This window comes from Phodopus roborovskii, unplaced genomic scaffold (assembly GCF_943737965.1).
Source record: "Phodopus roborovskii unplaced genomic scaffold, PHOROB, whole genome shotgun sequence".
In the NCBI taxonomy this organism is placed as follows: domain Eukaryota; kingdom Metazoa; phylum Chordata; class Mammalia; order Rodentia; family Cricetidae; genus Phodopus; species Phodopus roborovskii.
The window spans coordinates 3,398,870-3,416,820 of record NW_026126646.1 but is presented as its reverse complement, the minus strand read 5'-3'; the positions used below and the strand labels follow the sequence as shown (position 1 = coordinate 3,416,820).

General features: G+C 43.4%; 1 protein-coding gene across 1 annotated transcript in view; it reads left to right on the top strand.

Moving 5' to 3' along the window:
- Camta1 (calmodulin binding transcription activator 1) overlaps positions 1–17,951 on the top strand; it is an 804,682-nt gene that overhangs the window by 17,106 nt on the left and 769,625 nt on the right. Inside the window, exons 2-3 of the mRNA XM_051173965.1 lie at positions 9,972–10,041; positions 14,754–14,872. Coding sequence (XP_051029922.1) covers positions 9,972–10,041; positions 14,754–14,872 — 189 coding nt within the window. The remainder of the gene's footprint in view (positions 1–9,971; positions 10,042–14,753; positions 14,873–17,951) is intronic.

Here is a 17,951-nt window from a genome sequence, read left to right as displayed (position 1 = left end):
TTGATAAGGTAGTATCTATCAGTTGGTGTCACAGTTGAGAAGCCATGGCCTCACCCAAGGTCATGAAACCCTATGTTCATCCTTCTTAAACTTACAGCATTAGCTCTCATGTTTAGATCTCTGGTTCGTTTTCGTGTCAGTTTTTGCTTGTGGTGTGAAGGTGGCTTCCATCCTGTGTGGATGTTTATTTACCAGTTGTTTAATACTATTTGCTGAAAAGCTGTTTTTTTCCTCATTGAATGGTTTTACTGTCAGTGTGAAGATTTTTTCCTGGTGCATAAGCCCTCATTTGTTCTCTCTGCACATGTCTGTCCTGCCACCACCACGTTCTTCATCTCTGACTGGAGCAGTATATACAGTGGTGTTTTGTTTTTAGGCTGAGTTTTGATGTACCCTAGGTTGGCCTCATACCTGCTGTAAATCCTACTGCTTCAGCATCCTGAGTGCTGGGTTTGCAAGCCTCCAGCTGTCTCCTGTGTGTGTGTGTGTGTGTGTGTGTGTGTGCGCGCGCGTGCGTGTGTGTGTGTGTGTGTGTGTGTGTTTAAGGATTGCTTTGACTATACACATCCCTGTATCTGAATATTAGAGTCAACTTTCCAGTTTCTACAGAAAATGCAATTGAGATTATGTTAAGTGTTAAGTCTGTATCTATTTGGGGAGTTAAAGTTCTCCTGATGGGTCTGCCTATATGCTTTGTAGCTCCTGCTTAGCTCAGGAAGTAGAGCATCTCACCTTATAGCATACTGCTACCTGAATTTATCAAGGCAATGAGCTGTCTTGATTTAACACTGATGTTCAAGGTTGGAACTAGACTTTGCAGGATCTTAGGCAGAAAGCAGCAGTACTACAGCCTGTGTGTTCCTTTGAGCTGAAAGTGTGCTGAAAAACATGGCATGTTGGTTAGTACACATTCTGGTTAATAGAGAATCAACATTTTGTGTGTGTGTGTGTGTGTGTGTGTGTCTATGTGTCTGTATGTCTGTGTGTGTCTGTGTGTATTAGTGTGTCTGTGAGTGAGAGCGGCATTGACAATTATACAGTTGTTGGAGGCAGAAGATATTCTAGTATTTACTATGGGGCATGCGTTACTGTGCTTTTGAGTGAGGTCATTTACTTAGCAGATAACAACAGTGTATGTGCAGAGCTCAGGAAAGGACAGACTCAGCCTCTTTTCCTGTCCTCACAGAACAAATGGACTATGATAGGGATAGGGGGAGACCGATATTAGTCAGGGTGTCTTGTGAACTACAGGTGGGATTCCGTGTTGTCAAGGCAAATGTAATATAAAATGAGAGGGTGGAGGGCTGGTGTAGGATAACCGAGGAAAGAATTATAGAAAGAGTTCTCGGTGACCAGGTGGGCTGGTAGTGTAGATAATTCTTCGGTTATATTCTGACCCTGTAACTTTTAAAGTTTTTATTTTCAGTAAAGGAGTGGAATTGATTGGATAAAGCCATTTCTCCTCTAGGGTACTGATGAGGGCTCTTTGACTCCACTTTACATAGCTCATCTATACAATACCATGTTGAAGTTTTCAAATTATGATTGTCTGTGTGATCTGTACTTTGTTGTGGTTGTAGGCAAGACCACATCTACTCTTGACCTAGAAGGGTGTACTTCCTCCAGAATGCAGGCCTAGGTCCACAGCTCACATGTCCTTGATGGCTCTGTGTGTGTGTGTGTGTGTGTGTGTGTCTGTCTGTCTGTCTGTCTGTCTGTCTGTCTGTCTGTCTGTCTCTGGATTTCTGTTTAGATGAGACTCAATCAGACATTCTTGGCCTCTCCTCTGTCCAGATTGGATATCAGCATGCCACAGCACTCTGCTCTTCTGTTCATAGCCTTGGAGTTGCTTGCTCACTCCCCTTTTTCCTCATTTACATACATGTTTCTAGAGGATGGGCATGGGTGTCTGGTTTAACATCATTGGTTTAGGGTTGACCAGTATCTAGAGAAATTGTACCTGACAAGAGCTCTTGATATTGTTTGGTTGAAGAAAGAGCTAGTGGGCCTGAGTGTATACTCGTGCATGTGAGTGAGCACACACACACACACACACACACACTAAATGAGCGAATGAGTTTTGTAGCTGGGTGTAGGCCTTGATAGAAGATGCCTCCTAGATTTTGAACCACATTCTACTAGCAGCTTGGTGAGGCCAGAGTGAGAAGTGACTACACGAGAAGATGATGCAAAAGTATGTGCCACACTGGAAATGTGGGCCAAGGTTTAATCCAGCATACTTTGTTTCTTCATGGTACTGTCAGACAGCAAGGGGACCCTGTCATTGAAGATGATGGCAGGCAATCTTGGCACAGGGCAAAGTGGAAATTGGTGGGTCCATCTGGAGGGTTCTGCGGGAGCATAAACTCCATAGAAGCCATATCCTTGCTTGATTGACTCAGTGTTTTGTCCCTCCATTTCAGAGCAGTAACTGCAGTTTCGTTAGATAGAGTGAATGATTGCAAAAGAACTAGGAGAACTATATGGAGTGCTTGAGGTTGTCGCGGGGGAAGAGAAGGTATTTGAGGGTAGAAAGGGGAAGAGGACAAGTAGAGGCTGGGAAAGAATGACTAGAGAGGCAACTGAACAAGAACCCAGGTTACCATGTATGAATGAGGCTTAGGGATGGGTCTTAGTTGTTATGTTGCTGTCAGAGCAGAAGAGAATAGAGGAGTAGCAATAAATGAGTGATTCTTTAAGAATTTTAGTGTTGGGGCTGGATAGATAATTCAGTGGTTAAGAGCACTGGCTGCTCTTGTAAAGGACCCAGGTTTGAGTCTTAGTACCCACATGTGAGGTCACAGCCTTCTGAAATGCCAGTTCTAGGAATCTGACATCCTCTTCTGGCATGCACCAGGCATATAAATGGTGTGTAGACATACATGACGGCTGAACACTCATTAAAAAAAAAAAAACAAATTTTGGTGGTATATGTAATTATTGAAGGAAATGATAGTGAAATAATTGTGTAAGGAGATAAACAAAAATGGGGCAGCTGTACCTGTTGGTCTGTGGCTGTGTAGTTAATCTACTGATGCTGTAAACATGACCACAAACTCACCGCTTAAACATGACAGCTATTACTCTAGGGCTCCTTGTGGCTCTGAAGTTCAGAAGGGTGTGGCTAAGTGGTGCCTAGGGCCTCATGAACCTATCAATCATTTCTGTATTAGTCAGGGCTGGGCTCTCATGGGGAAGGACCAGTTGGTTTCCAAGCACCCAGGGTCTTCTGAGGACTCATTTAGTGGGAGGCTACCCTCAGTTCCTGTTAATGAGCCTCTCCCACTTGACATTTTCCTCTACCAGCCAGTGAAGATGAGCTGGGTAGCAAGATGGTAGAAGTCCCAACCCAGGAAGTGAAAGCAAGTGCACCCATATTAAAGGCTTAAGACTGTATGAAGCTGTCAGCGCCAGAGCAGGAAGGAGGGACAATGTGACTGGGACACATTAGGTCAGTGCTTCAAGTGGAGGTCCTGTGGATGCAGATGGTAGGGTAGGGTGGGAACTTGCAGTGATGGGAGTTGCTGATGACGGTTAAGATGTGTCCATGTATCATCACACTAGAGGCATACACAGGTCCCATTTCATGCCATTAACATTGCTGTCTTGTAGCTGGCCCTTGATAAAGTATTGTTTCCCTGAGGCTCCTGACCAGTGCAGATGACTCCTCCATCTATATTAGGATGCTGTTGAGGATGAGATGAGCCAATCCGTTTGGATGCATTTTATATGTTACACAAACAAAGGGACAAGACTGCTCCTTTGCTTTGATAATATGTAGAATGCATGGAATTTAATGACATTTTCTTTGCTAACTTGTTTTCATTGTGTTGGATGTAAGTTGTGGAACAGGGCTGTGTCTAATACTGTGCTGTTTGGGGGCCTTGTGAGTGGAGCATTTACTTTTTGGCAGATGAGCACAAGCTGCTATAACTTTTCAGCCTGTGTCCAGTTTTTATTATTTTGGAAAACAAAACAAAGCCTGTCCTTGCTCTCCCAGCTCTTCTGTTGATGTGTGGGATTTTAGCACTGTTTCTTCCCTTCTGATTTCTGCCTCTGAGCCTTCCTGGGTTTGGCAGTCTGATAACTAAGCTTGCTAGAAGTCTTGAGTAGTTTAATGGTAACTAACCATGCTGGGAGTGTGGTTGGGAGCTGCTTTTCTCAGTGAAGTCCGTGAGGAGATGCACGTGGACTTTGTGAGAGCCTCTTCTGATCTTCCTAGTGCCTTCCTAGCTCTGCTATGTTCACATTGAGGCTCACCCACTTCCACACCTCAGCTGTGGGTGGGGCAGACATGTTTGCCATTGTCTTGGCCTGTGACTCATTGCTTTTGTGGAAACAGTGTCATTTTCTCCTTTAGCTTTATTTTTGGAGCTGTAGTGATAGGTGATGGGTGGTGAAAATGCTTCAGAAGTCCTGAAAATTTTTTTCTGTACTTTTCTTGCCCCATCTCTGGGAACTTGTGGGGCAGCATCCCAGTCCCTGTGGAGGCTAGGAGCTGTGCAGGGAGCCTGTCTCCCTGCCAGTGATCAAGTCAAGTGCCCAGACAGACTTGCTCTTGTCTTCTTTTTCTGGAATGGCCCTATGTCTGCTACTACCTGTCGGATTAAATTTAAGATTTTATGTGAGATGCCACTTGGACATGATGTGGTGTTAGGTGGAGGGCCTGATTGACTCTGCTGATAATTTCACTCTGTCTCTGAGCAGTTTGCAGGTATCACTAACACAGGGTCAGTTTAGAGCTTACATGATTGTTTCCAGAATGTGTTCCTCTGGAGTAAGAATATTTGTACAAGTGAGGACATTTACTAATCTGACCATTGGATATACTGAATTCCTGGACAAATTAAACTTAGGAAAATTGTAACAATAATGATTCATATTTGTAAAGCCCCCACTCCCCCCAAAAAATTCTGAGATCACTTTATATCCTACACACATCTTTGGTTATGGTGAATGAGCCTGATGTGTCTGGATGCATTCTAAAGCTAGTTCTGAGAAGCTGCTCAGGTCTGCGGCTTTGTTGTGGCCTGTCCTGGATGTTTGCCTTTGAATCCAACTCTGTTGGAGAGCCCAACTTCACTTGTCTAGCTCCCTTAGCAGTTGGTGTTTCATTGGGTTATTTTGCCTGCTGGGAGAAGGGAAGAGCTGTCATCTAGACTTGACCCTTTCAGTGATGTGTTTGCCTTGGCTTGGTCTCTGCCCTTCCGGAGTGTTTTGAGGGTTCTGTAGGATCGTAGCCCTTTCAGACTTTGTGAAAGGTGGTGAGATAGATAAGCTTCAGGTATTTTTGTGCTGTCCCACATACAGACCCCACCCCCCTCCATTAACCTTTGTAGTTCAGGGAAAGGATAAAGCATCGTATGTTGGTTTTTCAGTCTCAGATGTCATTAACCTGGTTTCATGGAGTGTCTCCAAAGTGTGTTTTTTGACAGACTTGGCACTTTCTTATTTAGTAGGCTTGTATTGTGACCAAAAATTTAATATTGGCTGTTAGTGTCTGTGACAATTCATTTTGTCCACTTTGTTGAATGAATAAAGAGACATGACTTGTTCTAAAAAACATCCACAACATCACTGGACTGAGACTTCATGGCTGCTCATCTGCTGCTATGTGGGGCAGGAGTACCAAGAGCCAGTGCCTCAGAGCATTGTCTGAGAGCTGCAGGGTAGGGTGTGGCGCAGGGTAGGGTGTGGCAGGCCTGCGCTAGCGGACGCAGAAGGCCTTAATTAAAGACAGGGCGTTATGCTTTCCTTTCCATGAACTCTCAGAAATGGTGATCATTTATACATGATACAAATACCTGAACTACTACTTTGTGGCAGACATTGAATGAAGCACTTCAGATAATGGAATGAATGGGCTAGACAGGCATCCCTTCAAGGATGCCCTTGATATACAGTCAGATTTTGAGTATGTTAGAAAATGTTTATCAGGGAAGAAAAACTGTTAATTGGCTTTAGATGGAGAGTGACTTAGGGATTAAAGGTGGCATTTTAGGTTAGTTGAAGACATTTCTGAAAGGCTTGAGTCTTCTGCAATTAAAGTTAGTTTACAGATGGCATTATTCTGAGATTGCTAGTGAGCCTGTTTCCTTTTCTGGGCCTTTCTCTACTGCAGTCGGGAATGACTTTGTGATCAGTTCTCAGCAGGGAGTGAGCATCTTCTGACCTGGCTCCTAGAGTGTCAGGCATGAGTTTGTACCATCTCATCTGTCTCAGTGCAGAGGAAGTCCCTGTCATGGGGTAGAAGAGGGTGGATGCCAGAGCTGCTCCTTGGAGATGAGGGACACAGGGACCCTGTTTGGGACTTTGGCATGTGCTTATAGATGTTAATGGTGCTTGAGCTTATTAACATGGTTTATGACTTACTTTGCCTTACTCCTAAGATGCTATGCCTAGAATGCTCTGTGAGACCCGAGACATGCTATCCATTACTCTACTTAATCTATCACTTACACGTGCAATGACTGGGTTTTCAAGAATCAGTCCAAGTCTTGATAGAGTAGGTGACAAAAATGTTTAATGTATCACTTGTAATTGGGACAGTGGCTTACTGCATTTAATATAGCTGCTCTCCCCTTTGATTTAATAAGCTTTGTGAACCCTTAGCCAGCTTTAACATTCTCGGTGTTTACTGCAAAGGCTGTAAAGAGCTTTCCTCTTGTAACTTCTCTCTTTCAGGGCCTTTAGTCGTTTACTGTATAGTGTTTTAATTTTATTAATTCATCCAAAGACTATGTGCGCACGTGACGAAAGGGCCTTTGTATACCATCCTGACCTAGGCTCTATGAAAAGACACAGTGAGGGAGACAGTTTGTGCCCCGTTACTTACTGCGTTGGTAGTTCTGCATTTGTGTGGCTGTCATTTTAGCCTTAAAACAACTGTGTCTGATGTTCTCATTATGCTGTTTTTAGTACTGCCTCATCACCTACAAAATGTAGCTTCTACAGGCATTGCTTCTCTTGGGTGCTTTTAATAGATACTGTGCTTGTTGTTTGTATTTTCTGGCATAGTTTTGAAAAGTTACCCAAGTCTGTACAATACATTTTTAGTTCATAGAATTAGGGTGTTGAGGAGTACCAGGACGGGGGGATTGATTCTAAGTCTTGATCTCTGAAGTTGGTCATCTGGTTCCTGATGGTCAAGGTTCCTGATGGTGTGGCATGAATCATGACATTGGCATCTTCTGGGGCTTGTTAGAGAAGGATTTCTGGCTCCATAGAAACCCATGGATTAGAATTCAAGTTTGAATGAGGCCCTCACTCAGATTACCAGTATGAAGGGAAAGTTGGAGAAGTCCCATTCAAGGGCTCTTCCATTTGAATTGAAACACACATGAACTTAGAGTGGTTGCCTAATAGTCACACTGGCTGTTAATTTACCACTGTCGGCTCATTTGTGAACCTGCACAAAAGGTGTTTAGATAGGTCTCCTTCCTAGATACTCTGCTCTCATTGGTCAGAATTGCATCCTGGGCATCGGAATCTTAAAATTTCCCATTTGATACCTGCTGTCAAGACTTGTTTGTTTGGTTAAAATGGAATTCAGGTTTCTGCATGATTGTCACCAAGTACCCTCTTTATACTCCCATAGTGACACATTCAGGAGCTGTGGAGGACAGTCCTTTCAAGCTCTCACTATTGTGTGCGTTTACCACAGTGATTTAAATACCCCACTTAGGGTCAGTTTACTTCACCCTCTAGAATGTCCCTTGAGGAGGCAGGATGCCCTTGTTTACTCTTGGGTCTCAGCTTCCTGAACTGTGTGGTCTGTGCCATGCCCCTTTCTCATTTATAGACCAAATGGAAGGAGTAAAGAGAGAGACACGTGCTGAGGGAGGAGTAGGTGGTTTCTGGTGCGCTATCTCCAGGGCCACACAGTTCACTTCTGTAGGAGGACTTGGACCCACACCTCTGCTTTTCCATGCTGTAGTGCTATCCTGTTGGCCTTGACATGTCCTGACTTGTCAGCAGTGAGGGGTGAACCAGGAAGGGTGGCTTCCACTCTGCAGACCTTGGTCTAGCTAGCACTCCTTTCTTTAGCCAGGCCACTGCGCTGTTGCAGAGAGGCACCCGGAGAAGGCACTCATGTGGCCCTGTGAAAGTCCCTTGAGCCTGGCCCAGGAGAGTCTAGTGAAGGTGCTTGTGTTTTTCCCATTGGGTTTATCTGCTTTGAGAACCTGGAGGTGGTTTTGAGGTTAAGATTTATAAGGTTTTCTCCCATGCTATGCAAGTTCTTTTCTGTTTATATCAACTGGGAACCTTATGAAGCCAGTGCTGTGGAGGAGGTGTAGTTGAGTTCTGTTGGTAGTGTCTGTCATGGTGCTCTCAGGGTCTGAGTTTTGTGTTGCCATTTGGGATGTTTTACCACTAACTTACTATCAGACTTGGAAGCTAGATGTGAAACCCATTGTTTGTAAGGCCATTTATGTTAATGTGTCTCATCAAACACTAGTGATTTTAAAATTTTGACTTAAGACTGTTAAGATGGCCTGAGTATCATTACCCTTAATGCTGATTATTTTTGGCAATAGACAGAAAATAAGCCTTGAATGTGAACCGGCCTTCTCTGTGTGGCTAGCAGATGGGCTTGGTGTCTGGCAGGGCTAGAGTGAGATGGAGAGATTTCCAGCACCAAAGAGAAAGATTAAGGAGCCAGCCAATAGCTACTCTGGGAGTGGAGTTGTGTTACAGGAAAGCTGTCTTGTATTTACCTCTAGCCTCTGGGTCATTGCAGCTGGGAGAGGAAAAGGAAAAACTCATGGAAGCCAAGTTTAGTCAGACAACTTATTTGCTTTCAGAGAATGTTAACATTGCTAAAGATTATCCTTGTTAACATAGTAAGGGTGCTGTTGGTGAAGATGGTGTGGCAGTTGAATTTTCTCACTTTGGAGGAGACATGACAGGGGAGTACCATCATAGGATCGCCATCTTGCCTTCCTGTGGTGATGTGAAACAGGTTCAGTTACTTCCCAAGGATAGCTAGTCAGTGACAAAACTCAAGTCTTTGTACTTCAGCTGTCGACCTTGAAATTGTCTTTGGTTTTTTTCCAGGTATAAAAACAAGTGGTTTACAATAATCTAGAGTTTCAATTAATATTGCAGCCAGACAAGAAGTCATTCTTAGGACCGAAAATAATTGACTGGAGAGATCCAAACATTTTTTTCCCCCTTTAAAGTTTTCCTGTGTAGGTTTTTGTATGGAAACTTGAGATTTCTTTGCATGTAGTAACGAGAGCAGAGCCCATGTCTTCTGACCTCCTCTTCCTGTTCCTACATAATGCTGTTTGCCAGTCAGCTGAGTCTTTTGTATGAGTGAGGTGTTGGGTGTGTTGCTGGGACATGGTTAATAGTGTTGATCCTGGCTGCAGATGAGGAAGTTATGGGTATTGGCGTTTTACGTGTTTATTCTGTGCACAGCACATGTGTACTCTAATAAAGACCATACTGGTTGTGCATGTTCTCATGTTTCCACATGTGTCTTAAATTTGGACATGCTCTTAAGCCTGCAGTGCAAGGCACTGCTATCTCTGAACTGTTACTTTGTTATATGCCAATGTCTTTGCCACTCTTAAATGCTGTATTGTGTATATCTCACAAACAAGAACATTGTCTTCCCTAACTACAGTAGTCAAACCCTGGAAATTAGCATTGAGACATTTCTAACACCCAATCCCCAAAGCCTGTTTCACTTTTGAATATTGTTAAAAATAATGTCAGAACCCTGGTGCATGTTCAATGGCCTCTTCATTCTCCGTGGTCACAGATGGCTGTAAGTGGCTGTCAGTCTTTCTCACCTTGCCACGGAAGATCCCAGGCCAGTAATTTTGTGGAATGCCCATGTTTGGATTTATCTGATGTTTCCTCGTGGTTAGATTCAGGATTTGCATCTTTGGCAGGAATATCACAGAAGAGCCAGAATATGTCTTTCAAAGATTAGTTTTACATTTTATTTTCTGTTTCCTTAGAGCGTTTCCCAAAGTGTATTCTGCGGAACTAGCACCTACTGTGTTCTCAACACCGTGCCACCTATAGAAGGTAGGATTTGAAAAGCTTTTGACTTACAAGAATGGGTGGGCTTGACAGCCAGAGTAACTCCTTCCTTCCCCAGTGTGGTGAAGAGAGCCCTTGACCAGGACTTAGGAGGCCTGGCTCTGCCTTTTCTGCTGTGTGATCCTTGATGAGTTACTTAATGCATTTGGGCAGCACAAACAATGCTCGTCTCGTGAGCTTTCTGGGAGGGTTTAAAGCGAAGCAGGCAGCCACACAGAAAGGTCCCAGCCCCTGCAAATGTTGGTTTTAATACAGCACTTCTGTAACTGGAGTCCAGTACTGCGCCTGGACTATGTAGAGTAGGATGAGGTGGTGTTGAGGAACCAAAGATTATTTCTGAATCCCAGCTGAGCTACTTGTAACAGTGGATTTTGGTCAAATTAGTCTGAGCCCTCAAGTTCCCTATCTGCAGATGGGGAGTGATTAGGACATCACATTTTGTCATGAGGACCAAACAAGAGGGCCTAGTATAAAGTCCTGTCTGGGTGCCTGGTCTGTTACAGTAGCCTTCCACGAATGTCTCCTATTCAGTAATAGAAACCTGATCACCTGGTGCTAAAGTAGGAGGTGAGTGAAATAAAGTAAGGAGGGTGCCCTCAGCTTAGGTGTGTGCAGTGCGAGGCTTCTGTGCCTCTGCTTTGTCTGTTCTTACCCCATATTTTATATTGAAATGCAATTGTGCAATGACTAGGAGTTTACAGAACCTGGGTGATGAGTAACCTAGACCAAGGATGCAATAACACAGTTGAGAAGAAAACAGTAATTCTGGGCTGCCTAAGACTAGGAAGGGTGAGAGTGGTACTTGATACAACTCCACAAAGAGAGGAAAGAGGTTGTTAAATAACAAAACTAGGCAGGCTTTGCTACTTGAAATTATTAACTATTTTTAATCACTAAAACTCCTGGAGAATTACAGTTGGGTTTCATTTCCTCCTCAGACTGGAAGACAATAGCCCCTGCTCTGACAGTGCTCTGTAGAGTGGGTACTTAGTGACTTCTGTTTGGGGGACAGGAATTAGAAGGTATTAGGTTAGTCACAGCAGTGCGTAGCGTGAGTGCTGTGCTCTCTGGAACACACCAGTGTGTGCTTGTTTCCCTGAGCCAGTTCTGATTCCACTAATTAAATCTAAGCACATAATAATTAGAGCCAAACAGAAAAGTGTGGAGCTTCCTTTCAGTGTTTCCTCTGCACACTGTTGATCGCATACCCCTGTAAGAGTAGCAGTTGGGCGTGCTGCTGCAATAGAGCATGCATGTGTTCACTCTTGAGGTCCAGAGACTGACCATCACCATCACCATCACCATCACCGTCCACTCACCAGAGCAAAGATGTTCTCATCGCCATGGGCCCCAAACGGAGACATTTTTATTGTAAAGGGACTAGTTACCAGGCTAGTCTAGTTACTACACTTAGGACTTAGCTTGCAGAAATCTGAGCACCCCAGAAACAGGCCAAATGCATCGCTTTGGGTTGACTTAGAGATGTAGCAATGTGAATCTCAATTTTAGAAAAAAAACCTGAGGGTTAGAATCCAGTTAGCTGAGTGAATATTTTTGTACATTTTAGAAAGATTTAACTAAATTACACTATGATTCTAAAATTATCATTTAGAAAATATTTGAAGGTTGACTAGAAAGGATGGTTCATTCTCTAGAATTATAGCTGTCTGCCAAGCACATCATCTGTCAACTTCAAGAGCCCCACCAGTTACGTTTTTATTGTGAAGTAGGTTAGGAAATTATATTGTGAAGTCATGTATCATGCATTTTGCTAGATAATGATAATGAAATGCTTGCCTGTCATTTAGTTGACATTCCCACTTTGCAGTGTCAAAGTTTAACTGTTTGGGTTGAATATGGAGGTAACAGTTGGAATCAGTTTATACCTTAGTTTTATTGTTAAGATACTGTTACTGACACTTTAAAACTGACACATATGTTCGGTTATTTAATCATTTTACAGCTATTTTAAAAACATTAAACAGTAGCTTTTAATTAAAAACACATTTTATGCAGTACCACTATGTGAACAGTTCTTTTCCAATATAAAAACGAGGTTTTTTTTATTACCATATTTTAACAGAAACACTGAAGTTGAATTATTTTCCCATGTGCTTCTAGGTGATGACTTTAGCATTTTCCTTTTTGGGTTCTGACTCAGCCCAGTATTGAACTTGCTTTTTCATAAGCTGGGAGAGGGTCACTTTCCCATCATATGGTTCCTAAGAGCACCTGACGTAGTTGAGCATGAACCTAGAACAAGGGGATCTGCTGGCATGTCACACAGCCCTGCCCTTTGAACCCTTGCTGCACAGTGCTATTGAGAGCTGTGGGGGGAGCTCGGTTGAGACAGTGCTCACAGCATCCTGTTTTCCTCTATAAGCATTGCCTTAGGGTTCACTCACCACTGCCAGCTGCTGACAGAGTGGGAGTCTGAAGCTTTTCCTCAAGCAGGGCCATTGAGAGCTAGAGCACAAACACATACACTCTCTCAAACACTCTGACTCTCTCTCTCTCTCTCTCTCTCTCTCTCTCTCTCTCATCCTCACATGCACAACGTTCTGTCTTACAGACTCAGTGTTCTCTCACACAAACTCAGCATTCTTTCACATACACCCATGCACACTCAACATTCTTTCTCTTACACATATTCAACATTCTCTCACACAATTCGATGTTCTCGAACTCATGCACACATTTTTTCATACACTCTGAACAGTCTGTCACATTTATACACACTCCATTCTGCCCCCTCCCCTCCCCTTCCACTTCCCTCTCCTCCTCTCTCCTCCGTTTTCCTCCTCACCGGTGGCACCCAGGTTTCTTAAAGAGGCTAAAGGGATAGAAATGGAGCATTGGTTGTGATCACAAATGGAAATAGAAACTAGGTTTAATACTGTGTTCTGCTGTAAATAGCTTTTTCATGAAGATGACTGTTCATATGCAAGGTATACTCTGCATTGACTGAGACTAGCCTAGTGCTCCTTTCATAAAAGATACTTCATATATATATATTGAATACAATATAGATTAAAGCCACATTAGGGTTAGAGCAGGAAGGTAAAACCTCATGTGATTTTGTGCTTTAAAGTTTATGGCCCATATTCCTCCCTGGAGGATGAAGTGTAGGGAGCACGTATGAGCACATGTGACTAAAGGCTTTATAGTAAGCAATTCACAACAATACCCTACCAACTTTTTCATAGTTGATTTTCTTTTGATTTTGAGCAATATTTTAAAGTTTAATTTGGTATTAACTTACAATTTTAGATTTCCTAAGAGCAGTGTCATACCATACGTTTTTTCACTGCTGTAGACATGCACAGTTGTGTTAAATTTAATTGGCTGTGTAGTTCATGAACCAAAAAAAAAAGAGTGAGTAGGCTAAGACTCTCAAGCTAGTCCCTGCAAAACATTCTGTATGACATGGTAGATTTTCTCACACTTTTATGCCCAATATTTACTTCTGACCTTTTCCATGAGAAGAATCTGTTGAGGAGTGTCCATGGAAGTACAGAAATAACTGGGGAAGTAATCGCTGTATTTCACTTCATATTCAAGCAGTACCTGGAGACCTCTGTATGGCTGCTGGCTTGTAAGGCATGCAGCTGTTGAAGGACCTTACATTTTATAGAAATTTGTACTTGAGGGAGAATGAAATGACCTCTAATTCTCTGATTCATGATGTGGGGAAACTGCAAACCCTGAGTAACTTTCCCAAGGTCACACAGGCAGAAAGCAGAGCTGGCACAGGTGTGGGCCATGGCCCCCGGGTGGGTGTTTGCACTGTCTCACTGATACGGTAAAGGCTGATGAGCCTGGGACCCGAGCAGGTGGAGTCTAAAAGTAACGTGTTGTCCCCAGGGCTCAGGTATAGACTGGGGACTTCATTCACAGTGACACATTGTAGTGGGTAATTTGAAACTCTGACTGAATTTTGCCACAAATGGCAAGGAATTTAGAGGCAGGGAAAGGGATTGCTTTACAGGAGTGGAAAGTAAACGACGTATAAATAAATGATGGAAATAAATGCTGTATAAAGAAATGACCTGCACAGCACCAGGCAGTCACACTTGCTGTCTAGTCTCACGTAGAAGGAACTACATTTGATGAGATACATGAACTCTGCAGATGGAAATCAACTTAAAGTGATATGTTTTTAAGGTGTAGCCTAGAAAGACCAGCTTCTATGTTACCTGTTAACCATGGGTTTAAATTCCTTTAAGAGTTTGTGGTATCCTTTAGGAAAGGATAAGTCTCATTTATATTCTAGGGAACAAAGTAATAATTCATTTATGAATAAAAGTTACATGTAATTATAGTTCTTCAAATATAAAAACCATGAAACTTCTAACTTGGTTAATAAACAGTTTCTGGGTTTTGTGAGGTTAAAGCATTTTGTAATTTTAATGTTTCTTGGATGTAATGAAAGCCTTTAAAGTAGCATTCTGATTTTGGGCGGCTCTGGGCACTTGGTTGCTTGTGGTGGAGTAAAACTGTCTGTTTCAGAGCCCCACAGGCCGATCCATGCTGCCATCAGCCAAGAGTGTAGATGAGGAGCTCGGAGGAATAGAGAGGCTCCTGAAGCTCTTGAAGGGCTTAGCCCTGAGAAACAGAGCTGCTGTTTCTGACATTGTCAGTGTACTTAAAGAGGCTTTCTCTTTCGTTCTCTGAATTTATTGTTTTCTTCTTTATAGATGATCATGGGAACAGCAATAGTAGTCATGTAAAAATCTTTTTACCGAAAAAGCTGCTTGAATGTCTGCCGAAATGTTCAAGTTTACCCAAAGAGAGGCACCGCTGGAACACTAATGAGGTAGATACACTTCAATTCTTAAGGGCGCATTATCTTATGGGTGAACTCTTGAGGATGCTTTGTGTAGAGCTGCTTTATATTAGCTTTAAATTCAATAGATTTAACAAGGAAATTGTTGATAAAAAGATATCTTTTTTTTTTTTTTTTTTTTTAAAGACAGGGTTTCTCTGTATGTAGCCTTGGCTGTCTTGGAATTTGCTTTGTAGACTAGGCTGGCCTCAAACTCAGAGATCCGCCTGCCTCTGCCTCCTGAGTGCTAGGATTAAAGGTGTGCACCACCATCGCCTGGTGGATTTAATCTTGAGCTGACCTGTCTCTGATGTACTGGGCTTGTGTTATAACCTGTGCATATGACTTCACTAAAGAAGCATGAGTGTGTGCTGTGTTCTTGCTCCTGGCATCTTGCATTCGGTGTTTGATCTACCTGTATCTCAGGTCAGCATGAGTTCTGTGTTGTCACAGATGAATGACTATAGCTCCAATGCTTTTACAGAAAAGTGTTTTGGAAACTTGAAGTCTATAGAGCTAGGGACAGGCTCATCAGTCCTTTGATGGAGAGAGAGAGAGAGAGAGAGAGGTTTTTTCAAATATTGACTGACTGCATTGCCTTAGAAATAGGAATTTCTGTTAGGACCACTGGCCAGATTGTGGGTCACATGTTTGACACCCAGATAAAGAGTAGATTGATGGAGTAGACAGAAGGAAAGTCTGTCTTCTTAGGTAAACTTTTAACAGGCAAATTTTAACTTGGGATTCTTAGTAGTGTGTTATTTTACTGTCTAGAGTTTTCATTTGAAATCTGGGTACTTAAGGTAGGGTAATAGCCATTAGTGGTGATAGAAACTGGGTATTGTCCCTCTCAGTGTAAGGTGATGTTTCCTTACTGTGGTGGTGAGAGCTGGGTATGCCTCTGTGACTCCTGTGACTGGGTTACTGGTTACTTACACACTAGCAGAAATGCACTTGTGTTGTTGGTTTACTGTTTACTTCTAGGTTGGCTTGAAGTACTTCCTCCCAACTGACAGGGCATGAGAAGGAACAGTGATATCTGTTAGACTTCATCTTGACTCTGCTGCTGTTTTAAATACTCACTAGAACTTTGAGCTTTGTGGCTTTGTCTCCCCTAAGTCCATCTTTGGTGTTTTTCTCACTTGCAGGGGTGGTCCTTGCTCTGCAGGGAGAGCAGCTCGTATCTACCATGGCCAGCATTAGCCTAGACGCCTCTGGTTCTGCTTATTAAGGGTTTCATATATGTTAGACCTGAAAAACAGTAACTGTGTTGAAAATTTGTCCTAGTCATAGACTGTCTTCTCTTGTCAGCAGTACAGTAGACTTTTGAAGCTTTGTAGGAATTCGCTACTAGCTTAGGAATTACACAGAAACTCTGTTTCCTGATGCTCCAAGACAGATTTAACACCACATTTTTATGCTTTAGCTCTAATTTACAATGGTCACAAAACACATAAAATTAAGCATGTTCTCTAGTTATATTTCATAAGAGGAGGCACCGTCAGCATGTTCACAGGTGTGAGAGTGACTGGGAGGTCGGGAACTTCACTGTGGAACTTTTCACCATTTGTTTGCATCAGAGCATTATTTACATGCTGCACTTTCTAACAACAGCTTTGTTATAAAACACCTGTCAGGGACTTTATGTGTGTGCATGACTAGGTCTTGATATGTAGGCCAGGCTGGCCTTGCGTTCTCTACCCTCCCATCTTAGCCTTCCAAGTGAGGTATCACAAGTATGAGCCACCATGTGCAGCAGTGTTTATAGGAGATTAAACGAGACAGTGGATGCTCTGGTTTCCCCGGTGCTGTGGGTTGCTGTTGCTGACCCTCTTTCAGACAACTGAAATATGAAGTTGCGGGTCTAGAGGAGGAAAGGTATGTTGTTCTGTGCAGGTGTTGCTGCAGCAGCAAGCACAGAGCAGAGTGTGTTGCTGGAGGTGCAGAGGAGGAGGCAGCACATCTGGGCGCCCCCTGACAGAAGCTCTGAGAAAAACCGGGTAGAGGGATTGGCCTGCAGTGCTGCGTGGGGATTGCTCTTTGTTTCTCTTGTCTTTGGAAGAGCTGGAGGGCTGCCTAGTGTGAAGTTGGGCGTCTTGGATAGGCGCTTTAATCCTAGATGCCTGTGGTGACCACACCTGTCCCTGCTGTATTAACACTGGCTTGGGCCACAGGGAGGAAGAAGGAGTCGATGTGGTCATGTAGGCACTCTCTTCCTTGGTTTGACTGTGTGGCATTTTCTGAACTCTCCCTCCTGCAATCATATCGTCATGGTTTTGGATTGATGTACCTTTCACTGGGCCTTCGTGTTCCCAGGAGAGGAAGTCCTGTGCAGTCAGCCTCGCCTGTGCATGAGGGCCCTGTGCTGGCTTATGGAGCGAAGTATCGGCAGCGTCGTCGTCGTTAAGAGCCCATTTTCTTTCCAGAGTGGACTGCTTGGCTGTGTTCTGGCTGAGAAGCATGTGAAGAGTGTGATGGCCTGTTGAGAAGCTTTTTGAACAGACATTACATTTCTTAAGATCCCACTTCCTGGAAGAGGTGTGTGTTGAAGTTGTGTTCCTGTCTCATTCTGCACAGCCTGTGCAAAGCAGGACGCCCAAGAGCTGCCCAAGGAATGGCAGCTGCCTCCCCCAGCCACTGTTCTTCTGAATCCCTGGGTTTGGTGTGACTCATTTGTACTTCTGAGAAGTTCCTTTACTCAGACTTGCTTTTAAACCTTTTTGTTGAGAAAACCCAGCTTTATATGTGGTGTTGCCATAGGGAGAGTTAAAACTGTCTCCGCTCCGGTGTTGCCATTTACTCAGTACCTGCACTTGTTAGACACTGACCCCAAATTTTGTCCAAGTCTTAGACCACTGTGAGGTGAGCAGGACTTCCTTTTAGACATGAGGCAGTGCAGGAGGGCTGAGTAGTTGAGTTGTGGCAGTGCTCTTGGTTTGCAGAGATTGTTTCCTCCTAGTGCCATTTCTTAAACTTCATTTCATGTGCATGTGTGTGTCCCCAGGTGGAGGCCAGGGGTCAGCCTCAGGTGTGGTTCTTTAGTCACTATCTATTGCAGTTGTTGAGACAG